Source organism: Leuciscus leuciscus, assembly GCF_965113295.1.
Source record: "Leuciscus leuciscus genome assembly, chromosome: 9".
Classification (NCBI taxonomy): Eukaryota; Metazoa; Chordata; class Actinopteri; order Cypriniformes; family Leuciscidae; genus Leuciscus; species Leuciscus leuciscus.
This window is the reverse complement of record NC_138733.1, coordinates 30782674-30798981: the sequence shown is the minus strand read 5'-3', so window position 1 is coordinate 30798981 and position 16308 is coordinate 30782674. Positions and strand designations below refer to the sequence as shown.

Below are 16308 nucleotides of genomic sequence, written 5' to 3'. Positions count from 1 at the left end.
AGAGTCATCAGAATTCAGAATGAACATCTGACACTGTGATGGGTCAGTAGGTGAATATTTAAATTGTCTTTATGATAGACGTTCGCCCGTAATGTTCAAAGGCAGACCGGCAGCACTGGACGCATTAGTGATGGTTGCTGACCATTAGGACACTCTTCTTTCATCTGTTTTCTCTAGTCATATGAAAGTAGCAAAAGAGATGCAAGTGTCAGACTCATTTTTCATTCGTGTTTCAGCAGATTTGGTGTGCTAAAAGACCTAATGCGTTATAGACCCCATCGTGACCATGACCACCGCTTCCAGATTTTGTTTTGAGAGCTGTGTTTATTTAAAAAATATACAAAGAAGCAGAGGGAGGGAGAGGAGGAATGGAAATTCTTCTCCTCATATCAATATGTTTGGTTAAGCAGATGGTACTTGAGCCAATCTGCATTCTGGATGCATAACTACTCGGCAGCCTAAATGGCAAATGGAGGCGTTGCAGTCTGAGAGGTGTAGTCGGATCCATCCATGCATTTCATGATGAATTCTACGTAGTTTACTACAGTAGAAGTTTAAATAAAGTACCTCAGTAGAAGTTTAATGAAGTACGTGAACAATGATTAATATATTTTAATGTATAATTATAATATATAATTGCCTGATTGCATAATTCCAGATTAGTACTGGATCTGGCAATATTTCTTGGTTTCTTTAGAAAATATATTTGTTATTACTAAATATTATATATAATAATTATTTTATTTCATTTTGTCTTAGTATGGAACTTTTTTAATTTATTTTTTATTAAAAGTTATTTACAAAAAAGACCATTATTAAATAATATAAAATATATTGTTTTATTTTATTTTATTATTTTATTTTATGCTAGTCTTAGAATTGAATGTATACATCTTTCATTAAAAAGGAAAATGTTAATTACCAAAAAAGACTATTGTAAAATATATAATTATAAAATATAGTTATTATAAAATAACTTTTCAAAGCTGGAATATATTACGGGGGTGTTGAATGCTTGAATCTGATTGGTTGATGTATGTTCTTAGGTGTGTAATTATTTCTAAAGTAGTTCCAGGGCAGGTCTTGACCCCATTACAGTTCCATATCACTTCGCCAAATGATTTCAGTTATTCCAAAGGTCCTTAAAGCCGACAACAGCAAAAGAACCAAAACCCACAACGACACTGACCTGGCAAATATATACAGTAAACAATAGGATAAAAATTATTTCCATGTTTTTCACCACAAAATGTGTTTTATTATGTACGGAAAGCACATACTCTCTCTTTCTCCCGCTCTCTCTTCCTCTCAAACGCACACACACGCACACAGTTTTTATTTATTTGATCTGTGTGTGTGCTTTGTGTGAATATGTGGACTGTGTGTAGAGAGTTAGAGAGGTGGGTGTGTGCTGAATTACAGTAGGGCTGAAGTTAATATCTGTTTTGCGATGACGTTAAACCAGGGTTATGAAGAAGTGTGTTTTGTAATCGTACACGGGTTAAAAGAGGTCTCCGTAACCTGAAGGATCACATCATCGTATTGCATCCTGCGTGTCAGCCAAAAACTGACAGTGGCGTGGAATGTGTGTTTTCTAATGAGATGCGTCTCATTCTGATGAAATATTTCAATTTGTTTTATGACCTGTAATTATGCTGTCACCAATCAACAGTCCCTTCAGCGAGGACTCAAGTAAAAACAAGTTCAGGTTTGATTATGTGATGGGCCTATAGAGAGTCTGATGACAAAAGAGGGTTTTGAAAATACATCGTTTTTTTGTTTTCCTGTTAGACAATACATTTTCAAGAGTTTTCACAGAGTTTTGACAGATAGTATAAAGAGTGAAAAAGCACAAAACTTCAATCCAGCCTGACGTGTAAACTAAATATTTCATTATTAAGCTGTATTATGAACGGTAATGCACTAAAGTCACAACCTCAGTAAGCAATAAGGTTTAACCAGGAACTACAGATCATTCATAACTCATTTTGTTTTATTTTATTTTCAATCTTTGTACCAGATTTGCACACAAACTGCATTGCAATCATTTCCCAAAATGTCTTTTGTGTGGAAATATTGCGAAGTCTGTAAACAGGACTGGCCAGAGATGGGACACGCTAAAGACAAACGCAGAGATAATACTGTACCAGGCACAGCAAGCTCACTGTTTATGGTGCTCGAAATATTGGTAGAAATATTTCAATATTATTGAATTCGGGGTGAGGTTTTAAATGAATGACTGTCTTCAGAAAAGTTTCGACGTCATTTTTAAGCGCCACCTACTGACAGAGAGTGAATATGTATTTTCATTCAGTCCATCTGCTGTATTTGATTTGTGCAGGTACAGTATGTTTTATGTAGCATCATTTCACAAAGCTAAAGTCCAAACAATATTTTGTTTTGCTTTAAATCTTAAAATTATACAATCTAATTTAAATAAAAAACAACTGTTCATGCTACATGTGTGTAGCATCTTTGTTTGGATCGTGATTAAAATGCTCTGGTTGCCTTTCAATTCAAATGCCTACAGATATTTTTGGCCAGTTTGGCCTGTAATATAGCAAATATACAACAAATAAATTAGTTAACAATTAGTGAATGTAATTAACAAATACAAAAATTTGCAAGCAAGCAAGCAAGCAAGCAAGCAAGCAAGCAAGCAAGCAAGCAAGCAAGCAAGCAAGCAAGCAATTGGAATCAGCCATAAAAAAACGAATAAAGGCCTATGATAAATCCTGTCATCATGAGATATTAAAGACTCGTGAGTGGGCAATCCCACAAAAACTCATGGAATTCAACCGCTTAGAAGTTCTACACATCCACATCACTTGTGTGTCTTAAATATTTTGGCTGGTTTTATTGTGTCGCTGAAAGGTTATATGCAATATTAATGTTTAAGCTGTAAAATTAGGGATTGATGTTTATTAATCATAATTTATATAATTTATATAATTTGTTTTATAATTCATTATCTGGGCTTTCCTGATCGCCCACAAACGCCTTCCATCATCTCCTGCCTGAAAGCATAAACCATTTATTCAGTGTTGATATACAGTGAATTCTTTACAGAGTAAATCTTTCAGTAGGAATTACGCCCACTCTATCCCACAGTTCCCCTCAGGTTAAAGATGGCAATTCCATTTAACAGCATCATTCTCCTTCAGATCCGAGATCTCAAACCGAGGAGCTTGAGGTTTGAGACTCTTTCCTGGCATTTCAATAAAACATATTAACGTTTCAGGTGGTGGTTTGGGTCCTTTTCAGGTTTAATTGCTCTTGAAGGGATGCAAATTGTGCTGTCGTAATGTGGTCTCAGTGACATGTGTACAGATGCACATGTTTGTGCATGTAAGCATGTATAAAAGTGTGTGTTTAGAGATAGGCTCTTGCTGTTTGTTCAGCTTGCCTGACTCTGGATAAAAAGGCTGGTCAACTGTGACCAGCAGCTCTCAACTGAAAAATCACACTATAATTATTCTTAGATTGTAAATGACCTGCTTAGATTGATCTCCTTATTTTGTTTGAATAATTAGAATAATTTCAAGTTTCAATATTTATCATAATGATCCTGTAGATCGTGACCATGGCTGATTCCAAACAGTTGTCTGTTAAAGGGAAAGTTGAACCCATAAATGAAAATGATATCTTCATTTACTCATGTTTACCAATATATATGTGCAATATCACATGAGTAGGAGTGTGATATGGCTGTATATATAATATGGCTGTATTAGGCCATAGGCACGAGGCCTCAGACAATGACAGCCATGCTGATATAGGGCCATATCGCACGGCTATGAGTGTGATATTTCGTTTATACGGCACAAGTGTGTAAATAAATAAGAAACAACATCGGAGTGTCTTTAAAAACCCTCTTTTGTGCAGAACTACTTCCTTCCGCCGCGGATTCAAATCTCAAGTTGACAGTTTGACAGTTGAGCCCAAGCCTCTGTTACTAATGCTAAAATGTCACTTTAGAACTATATCAATGAATAATTTTGAATGTCCGCTGAGGAAAGTAATATCTTTGCAAAGAAGCTCTGGCCGCCCTGGCAAGGACGCTTGTCAAAAAGTACGGGGAAGCTTGTTGACGCTTTGGCCGCTCTGAAGTCTGTGTCACACCATGAAATGTTATAATGACAGCATTTTTATAACTGTTTTGGTCACATTTGGTCGGGGGAAAAAATAATGAGCTATTATTATTATTATTATTATTATTAATAATAGTGAGTGCGCAGCCGGGTCTCTCTCTCTCTCTCTCTCTCTCTCTCTCTCTCTCTCTCTCTCTCTCTCATATATTATACCCTGTCAAGCGCGCCCTGTTAAACTGACAGGACTTAAAAACACATGCAAATGATAAACTTTCACTCTATGGTTAAACTGCAATTAATCCGATAATGATAAGAAACCGTTTATATACTGTCTATGTAAGAAACCCAGCAACGGCGATGATCAGCTTCTCCTCCATTTTCTCGGAACTAATGTTTTTGGTAGGAAAGAAAATTTACATCGTATGTTTCTCCGGAATCAGCCAGCGCAAGGACGTCTATATTCTGATTGGTTTCTGGCGTTTTGCCGCTGCTTGCCGCTGAACCGCGTCATAGCTCATTACCATAAAGTTGAGCTACCTTCAACTTTATGATTGACGCTCAAAACGCTCAAAACGCCCAAAATGCGACGCCGATGGATTTGACGCTCCTTGCAGCTGAGAGAAGCCAGCTTCCATTGAAAATGAATCACTTCCGGTAACTTTGGAAGCTCAAGTCGGCGGCGGTGTGAACGTACAGTTAGTATCCTTTTAAAAGTGAAGGGGATTTCCCTCAACAGCGCTAGTGTGAAACAAATTGTGAAACGCTTTCTGTGTGATATTGGTTGTGGAAAAGGTTTGATTTAAATCAAATTCGAGAAACCATTGTGTGTATATTTATAATATACAGCTGTATATTGAGTATTCTGGTTAGAATCTGAAGTGCAGATCCATGCATGCTCTAATGGCTAATATTGCCCACCACCCATTGCACATTGGACAAGGATTTGATTAGAACTACAAACACAAATAAAATGTGTAAAAAAAACTACAAACGTGGCGGACGCGAGTCTTTGCATGAAAGACCCACCACTGGCAGAACAACGTGTTACTACACATCTTTAAGATATGGTGGGAAATTAAATTAAATAGTTTGTTGAGGATTTACTGAGCGACAGATCTGTCAATTAAAGACGAAATTGTGACGAAGTATCAAAGCTTTCCTACTATTCTGCTACACACTCAAAAGCATGTCGTTTTTCTTCAACAAAAACAGTTCGCACGTTTAAGGGCGTAGTACGATTTGGCGAATTGGGACACAGCATGAGTTTTGGACCCCTGAATTAAAGAATACCTATATAAAATGTAATTAATCATTTCAGGATGAGTGAGGTTATAGAATACCTACAGTAAAAGACATCTTTCACTTTCTCCCTCTTTCTCTTTCAAACATGCAAATAAGTCAAAGAATGTGTCATCATCAAGCAGAGATTCTTTCGCCCACAACAAAGTGTGGCGGACTGGCGGTGGTTGAAGATTTATGCGCAGGGTGGAGAAACACAGCTTCAAAGACTGGAGCTCTGGTGAATTAGCCGAGGTTCTGTCACACTCGTAATACATCTAGAAGAATTCCCCTTCTATTGTCATGTTGGCACTTTGCTAATGACGGCAGCGGTGTGAGGCCGGAGGAGAGCTCGAACTGTTGAAAGGCCTTTTCTAACAACATTGTTTTTGAAGAACCATGACCTTGAAGGAATGTACTGTGGATCTCAGACTGAGTGTTCAGAATGAATGTCTCTGTACAAGGGCTTTATAGCGCAGAATAAAAAAAAAGAAAATAATTTGGTGAAGATAATTATTTAGACTACCGTTCAAAAGTTTGGGGTTGGTAAGGTTTCTTAAAATGTTTTTGAAAGAAGTTATGTGCAGTAAAAACAGCAATATTGTAAAATATATTTACATTTTAAAATACGCTTCTATTGCTTTTAAACCTCAAATGTAGCTTGAACTTCTACTTTTTTGTCACCCTTTATTCATAGTACAAAGAACAATGAAAGAATGGCATTGATTAGTGTCAAAAGTGTGATTTGAACTTCAGCCGCCAACTTGAGCACCAAGGCTCAATGTGTTAGAGCACTGTTTTTAGCGACACCGAAATGCCTTCTAAGTACACAATTGCCTTCAGAGGTCCAAAAATGTGCTCATAAAATTGAAGAAGAGCTCGAGTGAAACCTCGCCAAGCGTGTCTGTCAGATTGAAGGTGGCTTGTCCTTGTAGAGAGCTTCATCATTAATCATGGTTGTAACTCTTGGTTTTTATGACGCTGCATTCAACAGCTGTGCCCTTTCACCACGGTCTTCAAGCCCTGAAGTGGCTTTCATTTACTCGCCACAGAAAAGCTTATTGTACCGAAGGCTTTAACCTCCGTGGCCTGAGCGATGCCCATCATGTGCTCTGTTTAGCTGCGTGAGACTTCGCCAGCTGTTCTGGCTTTCACAGGCCTGCCGTGATTTTGACGTAGATTGATGGGATTATTCCTAAGGCACTTGAACACGCTATGACCGCAGTGACTCTGTGAGCCACAAGCATTCGCACCGGCGCTAATCACACGTTCTCCTTGTAGAATTCCTGATTTTTTTTTTTTTTGGACAGTGGTTGTTGGATGTGTTTCAGGTCAACTTGTCAGCAGATGATTGGACTTATTTGTCTGGTGTTCACAATCTTAGTTGAGTATGTGGATGCGTAATCACTACATCCAACCACATCACTCAAAGCAAATGAGGTTGGGAGCCAGTCTGTCTTACTTTATTCATTGTTTTGTTACCAGTTAAACAATTTTGTCTTTCTATCAAACGTAATGGTGAGTGAATGTCATTGACTTATACCATTGACTGTCATTCAGCATTTGAATATGCTTGGCATTTCCAATACTCAACCGCAAGACGACTTCAAGTGGATATTGCATTTAAGTTACATTTTAATGACTTTTTATTAGAGATGCACTGCTGTATCAGCCACCGATCGGCCAATTCTTTATTAATTTTGATGAATTAACTGTGTGAAGGCACTGAGATAATGTCTATTGCATAATCCAATGTTTTTCTCTGGGTAAAGTAATTAAATACTTGCCAAAACAAAATTAAATCTGTACAAAGCCTGTTTTATTTATATTTTTTTCTTTTTTTGAGATTGCTGTTTGTGAGAATTTACTTTATATGCACACATTTGCTTGTTTAATTTCCTTCCCTGTAGGATAAAAAAAAAAAAAAAAGTCACAAATGAGATCTTTTTAATATCTCAATTGTTTCTCTAATACAGCAATGAGATTAAGTAGAGCACAAATGGCAACTTCTTGCTTAACGTTCCTGCTTCTCGTTTATTTCCACCTTCAGAGAAAGTTTAACTTTTCATCTGGTTATATCAAACTGGGATTGATTTGCCATTATAGCAAAGTTTTGTTTCAAAATTAACTAAACATTTTTTGTATTCTGATTTTCAGCACGCTGTATACTTTTCAGCCTACTGTTATTGTATGTCAATTGTTTCTATTTATATTTCTCTTAAGGCATTTTAGGAGATATTTGAGACTTTCATGGTTGAAACTTTAACTGAAACGTAACTAAGAATTACATAAAAAATTCATAAGCTAAAAGCAATAAAATGCGGGCCAATACTAACAACCTCAGGAGCACTATAGATATGTCTATGGCCACAACTTTATTTAATATCTAGATGCCAGACGGTCTGGTTCTCCTAAGCTCTCTGAAACCACCCTTTAATTTCCCCTAACCACCTCTCCCCCGTTCCCTGTCTGTATACGTCCCTTACAGAAGGAAAACCTCCTCTGGTCTCTCATTATGATGCTTGCTTTCCTGCCCAGTGCCCACTGTGTGGACCTCAATACCCTCATCTGCATAATCCCTCCCTTGGTAATTTTCAATAATATGGGAGTTAATCAGACCCACAGAGAACCACGGCCCCTGGTGTGGTCCGGCTGGAGCCCTGATGATATCCACTGATGGGCTGCTCTCTCAAAACTCGATCTGGTATTACCAGTGCTTTGCTAAGGCTCTCACTATTATATCACTATATAGTTGCTTGTACATAGACTTAAGGATTTGAACAAACTCCTAACTCTATAAATAAACCCTAATGTGTAATTTGAGTATTTGAACAAATACCATGATATTTGTTGATAATTCTTACCCAATTTATGAGTTTGCAACACATTCTCAATCCCAACTCGTCACATATTGACGCTTGGTCAGGACCCATCGGCGTCCCATTTAAACGCACAGGGTACCTCTTTAGCGTCATTTTCCAATGTGCAGGGTACTCCATTGCTTTCAATGAGAAACCTTTGGCATCACACACAGACACGATGGGCATTGGAATTTCATCAGCATGATTAACTTATACATTGGGGTATAAATTTGCCATCTTGACAGATATGTTGGGGTGTGAGTTTCAATTTAATCAGCCAGCATGGTTTTATTTACATTTATTTCACTTTTTTATTTGTACTATTGAGACATGTTTGAGCATGTAACCCAACCCCACCCCTAGACCTACCCATTTGTGTATTATATAATATAAAACAGGATATAACAGGCAGATATATCGCTACAGGCACAATTTATCCAAAAGTACAAATATTCCAAATGTTCCGAGGCCAAACGATTGATTTGTGTGAGGAACAGGGCCAAAGACAGGCAATCACCGTCTCCATCCACCATCAAGCTCAGATCCTTTGCACAAAAATTGCCGCCAGAAGAAGTGTTATGTCAGCCTAAATTGGCATTTGCTCTTGTGTGTCTCGTGACCAATTGTGTAATGTTAATGTTTGGATGTATTTTTGAATGAGATGAGTGTGTGCGTTCATGGAGAGGAATCATTTTCAGCTATTAAAACCTCAAGTTCTTGTGGTTCAAGTACTCTGTTCTTCATATAAAGATATCGTATGGCTTCAGAAGACTTGTAAACCTACCCTAAAATTCACTACAAACAACTTGTGTTGCATTCCATGATAGTGCTGTCAAAAGTACCGACTTCGGTACCAAGACGGTACTGAAATTTGTGCGCTGTTGTATGGATTCTTAAACACCTCCGATTGGCCATTGTGTTGATGCGTTCAACATATGTCTGTGATTGGCTACAATGATTAACGCTTCAAAAACATGTTGTCTTCACCGAGCGCTTACACAGATACACACGGGAGCGTTTGAAAGCAGGCGTCTATCAGCGGATATATTAGGGATCCGGTGAGTGATGCCTGCTTTCAAACGCTCCCGTGTGTATCTGTGTAAGCACTCAACGTCAACGATGTCTATTTACAACATGTTTTTGAAGCGTTGATCATTGTAGCCAATCACAGACATATATGTTGAGCGCGTGAATGCAATGGCCAATCAGAGGTGTTTAAGAATCCGTTCAACAGCCCTTAAAATGCTAGAGGGAAATGCTGGTATTGTCACATTTTAAACATTTCAATACCGACTTGGTACCGAAGTCGGTACTTTTGACAACACCATTCCATGACAACAATATACTAAAAATGGAAAAGTTTTTCCTTTGCATGTTCCCGTATAGACGACAACATTGTTAAAACGATCCCCGTTTACACGGATCTGCGAAAACAACTAAAAACGCTGTATTCTGCTGCCATGCCAGTACACTCTATAAAATGCTGGGTTGTTTCCACCCAAATTTGGAAATTAAATTCAATAAAAAATTTCAACCCAGCTTTTAGGTTCGTCCATATTTGACTCAAATTTGGGTTAAAACAACCCTGCATTTTTTTAGAGTGTAGATGGTGATGTCTCTTTGTAAAGAAACTACATGTCTATAGACTGAACACGTCACACGCATGCACACGACGTCACTGTTTTAAAAGATTCACGTTTTTGCAGTTTTACACGGAGATGATAACTGAAACCCATTTTCAAAAGTTTGCTTTTCAGGCCCCCAAAACGGCACTGTCGTGTAAATGGCCGGCCAAAATACACAAAAAGTTTTCTTTTTTTAGTTGAAAAGAGTGTCGTGTAAACGGCCCCTAAGATACATTTTTGTGGCATATTCTATCATTTTACATTTCAATTTTTATACCCATAACATTTATTAAAACTGAATTGTATTTGAGACATTTTATAGATTAGCTGTAAATATACAAATGATTAAATTACAGTTTTCTGACCAAGAAGAACTCCAAACTCTGCACACGAGGCACCATATATATATATATACATTTTTTACCTCTAAAAAACAGATTAGAGCAGTTTGCACCAAACTGTTGTATTGTTGATCTTAACTGGTTTTAGATGGGCACTGTTGGATTGTTGCTGGCACAAGCTGGTTGATATTATTACTGTTTCAGGTATCAAGCAATGCTATTAATTTAAGGTTTTAACTGATCATTAAAGCAGTTTTCAGCTTGATTTAATGTTATTTTCAGAAGAGTGGGTACATTCTGGATGTTGTAATCATGTTCTCTGTGTGTGTGTGGCTTCAAAGAGAAAGTGTGCTCTCTTCCTCTTTTCTGCAGACCAGCAGCTGTGTCCTTCCACACGATCTTTCAACATAATCTTTGGTAATTTGCAGTCTGGGTGCACCATTCACATATTTCTTTCTTCCTGCGTATATTCATTTGTGTCCAGCCTAGTTCGGTCGTTTGACTTAATTACACCCCTTTCATAAGTCAGGGCCTTTTGGCTGAACCAAAAAATGAGAAATTGCTATCAAAATAGAGGTGTTAAAGTGTACCGATTAACATGGTAACTCATTTTTCTTTATAGTTCGTTTGCCCTCTCTTGCCTTCAAAAATAATTAACCGACTGATGGCTAACCCAACAAATGGCCTTGATTTTCTAAGCCATTAAGATGAACAAATCCAATTGTTGCGGTTGTGTTTACGTGGGTTGTCTGGGTCCACTGTTATTGAGCTAGTACATCACCTTCTCCTTAAATCAATAAAGCCAGAATTCGAGAACGCAGGCTGACTGTGTTTCTGAAAATGAGGGCAGAGCCAGGGTGCATGGGGTGCATGGGGAACATCCTCATAATGTGCCCATGTAGACATGTCAGCTAGCCGCATAAGGTTCTGTTTAATTAGTCATCAGGGGAGGCAGGGCATTTTGGATTGGATTGTGTGGATCAGGGCCATTTGAATTTGAGGGAGCACCAGGTTTTTGCTTGTGTGTCTTCCAGGGCATCTGGGCACACCACCTGTTAATGAGTCGTGAAGTATTCACTCTCTAAGCCCACAATAAACCCTATTATACTTTCAGTTATCAGTACAGTTTTGGAACTAGAATATTCATGCATTGGTTCTCCTTGGGTATATACACTATCTGTGCTTTGTACAAATATGTTTGAGCTTTCTATGTCAGTTTATGGTCAATGTCTTTGTGAAATATGTCTTTGAGCTGAGAATTTGTTTGGTAGTTATATACTGGCCCACATAGAATCTCATAAGCCTTTTCTCATATTTTTAAACAGTTGTTGGAGGAAATTTTTGGAATAGGTGAAAAAAAATAAGTCTCTAGTTAGAGACTATTATTAAGATTATATATATTTTTAAACATTTAACTAAATTAAATTGAGACATTTCATAGGTTTGTATTTTTAAATTGCATAGGTGAAGTTAGCTGTGAATATTCAGATTGTTGAAGACATTTAGAACAACATTTGTGTAAATAACTGTAAAATGCAAGTGAGGGCACATTGTTAGCTGAAAGTATTAGCAAATTATCTAAAATATGTGATGATGTAAATTAGATTTTTAATGCATTGAAATTTGTGTGTAGTTATGTAGAATTTTGTGAAGGACGTTTGATCAAATTTTTCGGAATTCTGTGGGTTGCGTTAATTCTGTGTAGGGTTAGTGATATGTTTGTCAAGAATGTACTGTACATTTTGTTGTTTACAACTGTAAACTGTGTGCATATGTTCAAAAATATGCTTGTATTTGCTTCAAAAAAGACAATGGGGTTTTTACTATGGCAAAACTATGGTAATGCCAATATGGTGTCTATACACAAACAGACAGACTCATATGTGTTTGCATGCTTGATGTTTAGTGTTTGTGAACTTGATCTTATGAATCTGTGCAAAGTGCAAAAATGTTGTATTTTGACTGCTTGAATGATTCCAACACAAGCTCAGATAGCCAACAGTCTCCTGATGGTCTCAACCTTGAGATTTTGCGAACGCACTCAGCGAGGTGTTTGTTGAGAAACGGCCGACTCAGCATATAGCAGGCTAAAAGTGTCATTTCACTAAATGCATCAACACAAGTGCTGGCTTGTGTGGCCCAAGTTATAAAATAGACATTTAACCTCTCCTGAAATTTATTCAAGCACTCAATTATGACTTTAAAATGTCGAAACAGCAGCACGAGCTCTAGCGACAGGGTGAACGAAAGGACAGACAGTGGTCACACTTCGCAGAGCCCTAAGTGCTCTCCAATGACTTCCTTTTGTTTTGCCTGTCTGCTTTTTTTATCTCCGTAAATGATGCCAATCTTCATTCACGGTCCATGACGGTCCTGACAGGATGCTTCCCAGTCATCTGGCCCATTCTGACCCCCTTTATATTAAACAGGCCCCTTCACCTCCCCTCATCCCAAATTAACCCCCTGTCAGTGCCCAACAATGGAAGTGGGCATGGCCCCAGTCTGATTTATCCCACACTTCGCCATGATGGGGGGTATCTGCCACACCCCCTGCCCAGTCCTCCCTTTCTAAACCCGGCGTAGAGGAGGGCTGTCAGTCCATCTTCCAGAAAAGCGACATGCGCTGATTGGGGGATTAGTTCAGTCAATGACTGTATGTAGAGCTAAATAGGGTGTGTGTCAGTGACTTTGTGTGTGTATTTGCAATTGGTTCGTCCTAGTTCTGCCCATGAGCTTCTATAGGACCGTCTGCTGCAAGAGGGCACACATTGTCACTCCTCAGACATACACGTAGACGTTCAGTGCTAACTGCACCTCTTTAGGCCTGTGAAGAAAAGGAAAACACCACATTTAGGACTTGCACTCTTGGGATTCTCCAATGGATTAATGGCTAACAACTGATTAACACCTTGGAGCTTCTATATATGGTGTTTTGGGGAAGTTTGAAGCGATTTTGTGATATGATAATGCAGTTTGGAGGTTGCAATTGCAGACAGAGACTTTTTAAAAGTCACTGTCTGCAGAGCCTAGTACTGCTTATCTGTTGGTATCAGGGATACTGGGGCGCTACCATGATGCCGTTGGCCCAATACTCTTTGCTCGAGGACTCAGAGTCTGTGTTACTTCCAACAGACACGGGGACTCAGGAGGGGACTAGCAATAGGGCCACAGAAGCCCCCACTGCAGAACATGATGATGACAACTCTCTGGGCTATACAGGTACTGCTATTTATTTTCAATCCTAAAAATACTGCTTTATATTTACCACAGAAGAACTTCTCTCAAAACTATTATTTAGATAACATGTTTGCTTTATTGTGTGTCATTTCATCTCTTCCTTGAGCTTTTGACTTTTTTACTACTTTTTTGCATGAAAAACCAGGGGTTGCCAGGTGATAACATAACAAGTGTTTATGCAGATATGACCTGTTTTTGATCCAATCATTGCAGATCCTTCTGTAGAGTCTTTTATTCCGCCTGGATTTCCATGGATGGTTTTGCATAACCTTCACCTTAAGTCTGTCAGTGCATCTGTATTGAGTGAGGTTTTCCCATTTATAAACAGTTTATATTCTTTACAAATGTTACTTAAGTCAAGCTGGGGAGATTGGACACCCTTTCCATGTTACTTTCGGGAGATAAGCCATGAATGTTCTGACACTTGTGACTTAAAGGAATGGAGGCAGCCAGAACCTCAATTTCCAGATTAAATGCACTCAGATGAGATGAGTCAATCGGCGAGAGAAGATCCCTGACCCTTTTTGCTTAAGTGGAAATATAGTTCACCTTCTAGGGGCCCAGGGGGCTGGAGCGGAGAATCTCCTGCAATGTGTGTGGTGTTATGTTTGGTGAAAGCTTGCTAACATTTTTGACCTTCACTGGAGAAACAAGTCGATAACTGAAAAGGCGGCTCTGACTACGTGGGTGATCCAGTGGAAGATGAGAATAGCTGGTAGAGAGCATAGAGAATGACACTACAGCCTCAAGAGAGAACTCGCTTTCAGAATCTCACAAGGACAGAGATACAGTTAAGATGATAGTTATTGCCTCCCTCACTATGGTAGAAAAAAGATACTAAGTATTGTTGCAGACATTTTTTTAAAACATATTTTAGTTCTTTCATTGGCTTGGTCTTTTAAACTCATGATAGAGTTTTATAGAGTTAGAGCATTTATATTGTTACATATTGTCAACACTCTTTTTGTTTATTCTGCTACTTTCAGCAAACATTTTGAGAGCTCTTTGCAGATATTACTGTAGCTCTGTGTCAGAACCTACCCTTCTCCATACACTACTGTTCAAAAGTAAAGGTCAGTAAGATTTTTAAGATGTTTTTGAAAAAAAGTATTTTATGCTCACCAAGGCTGTTTTAATATTCTGCAATATTACTTATTTCTATATTACTATATTCTATATTACTTATTTATGTGATGACAGAGCTGAATTTTCAGCATCATTACTCAAGTCTTCAGTGTCACATGATCCTTCAGAAATCATTTTTGTGGAAACTGTCTTTTTTTTTTTATGAGTAGAAAGTTTAAAACAACCGCACTTTTGATCAATTTAATGTGTCCTTGCTGAATAAAAGTATTAATTTGAATTTTTTTTGAATGGTAGTGTATTTAAAGGAACACACCAACTTTTTGGGACTTTAGCTTATTTACCGTATCCCCCAGAGTTAGATAAGTCCATACATACCCTTTTCATCTCCATGCGTGCCATAACTCTGTCTGACGCACCCACCGCTAGCCTAGCTTAGCACAAAGACTGGAGGTAAATGGCTCCAGCTAGCATACTGCTCCCAATAAGTGACGAAATAGCGCCAACATTTTCCTATTTACATGTTGTGATGTGTATAGTCACAGCGTGTACAAATAACAAGGTCACATGAGACACAGCCATCTTCTAACCGTGGCGTATACTGTACATACTGGGAACTATATTCTCAGAAGGCGAAGCACTGCTACTTGGGCGGAGTGATTTGCTCGCAGCACCTGAGAAGCCCCGTGGTGAGGAACAGAGAGTTCGCTCAGAGTTGGAGTAAATCACTCTGCCCAAGTAGCAGTGCTTCGCCTTCTGAGAGTATAGTTCCCAGTATGTATACGGTAAGAAGATGGCTGTGTCTCATGTGACCTTGTTATTTGTACACGCTGTGACTATACAAATCACTACATGTAAATAGGAAAATGTTGGCGTTATTTTGTCACAAGGCGTGTTCCTTTTAAAGCATTTCATAAGGCAGTGATAAAGGTAGTGAACTTAATCGTTCTACCTTTTAAGATACCTTCTTTGGTCCAATTTTTTAAGGCAGCTTCAAATATGTCTGTACTGGTAACTGCAATCCCTTAATAACAACAAAAAACTACATGTACATTTTTACATTATTAATGTAATTCTTTCAATACTGGATTGTAGCAGTAATAGTTTAAAAGTTTTACCCAAAATAGTTTCTATAGACTTTTCTAGATCAGTCACTTATGATGTTCCACTTGCTGCCATTGAAGGCAGCTGTTTATGTAAGTATTATTCAACGAAGCAGCTCAATAGGATTTGGAACAGGCCTGTAATCTTTGTAGACTGTTATTGTGCAAAGAATGGTGGTGAATTTTTGTCTCAAAAGCCCTTCAAAAAAATTAGCATCAAAGATGCATTACATTGTCTTTATTTTTTAGAACTGTTTCCTTATACAAATTGAAGGCAAACAGATCTCTTGTGTAAGCACTGACAGGCTATTTATTTCAACTCTTTTGAAGAGAGACTGCAGGGAAGTAGGAAAATTGAAGGTCAACACAGCAAATGTTTGTCCAGAAATCTGTGGCATTTCAAATGTATCCCATGAAAGTGTTCTGTACCTCTTGCCCTTATCGTAGATTGAATATTTGAAATAGGATGAATAGCTATGTATTGAGTGGTATGATTAAGTGTTTCATCCGTTTGTGATGCATAGTCTTGGTTGTGACAGTCTTTGGCCCTGTTTACTCTTTGTATTAAGATGCGTTTTGGTGGACGACACTAAATACAGGTGTAAATGGCGTCTATATTGTTTTGAGCTTGTCCACGTTCGACCACTTCTGGAGGTAGTCGAAAACCAATTGGACCGGATTGCTTTCGT

General features: G+C 38.2%; 1 protein-coding gene across 3 annotated transcripts in view; it reads left to right on the top strand.

Moving 5' to 3' along the window:
- The window catches only part of robo1 (roundabout, axon guidance receptor, homolog 1), a 258365-nt gene that overhangs the window by 62595 nt on the left and 179462 nt on the right, over positions 1-16308 (top strand). For all 3 annotated transcript variants that reach the window (XM_082180880.1, XM_082180878.1, XM_082180879.1), the window contains exon 2: positions 13329-13415. In XM_082180880.1, the coding sequence (XP_082037006.1) occupies positions 13329-13415 (87 nt within the window). The remainder of the gene's footprint in view (positions 1-13328; positions 13416-16308) is intronic.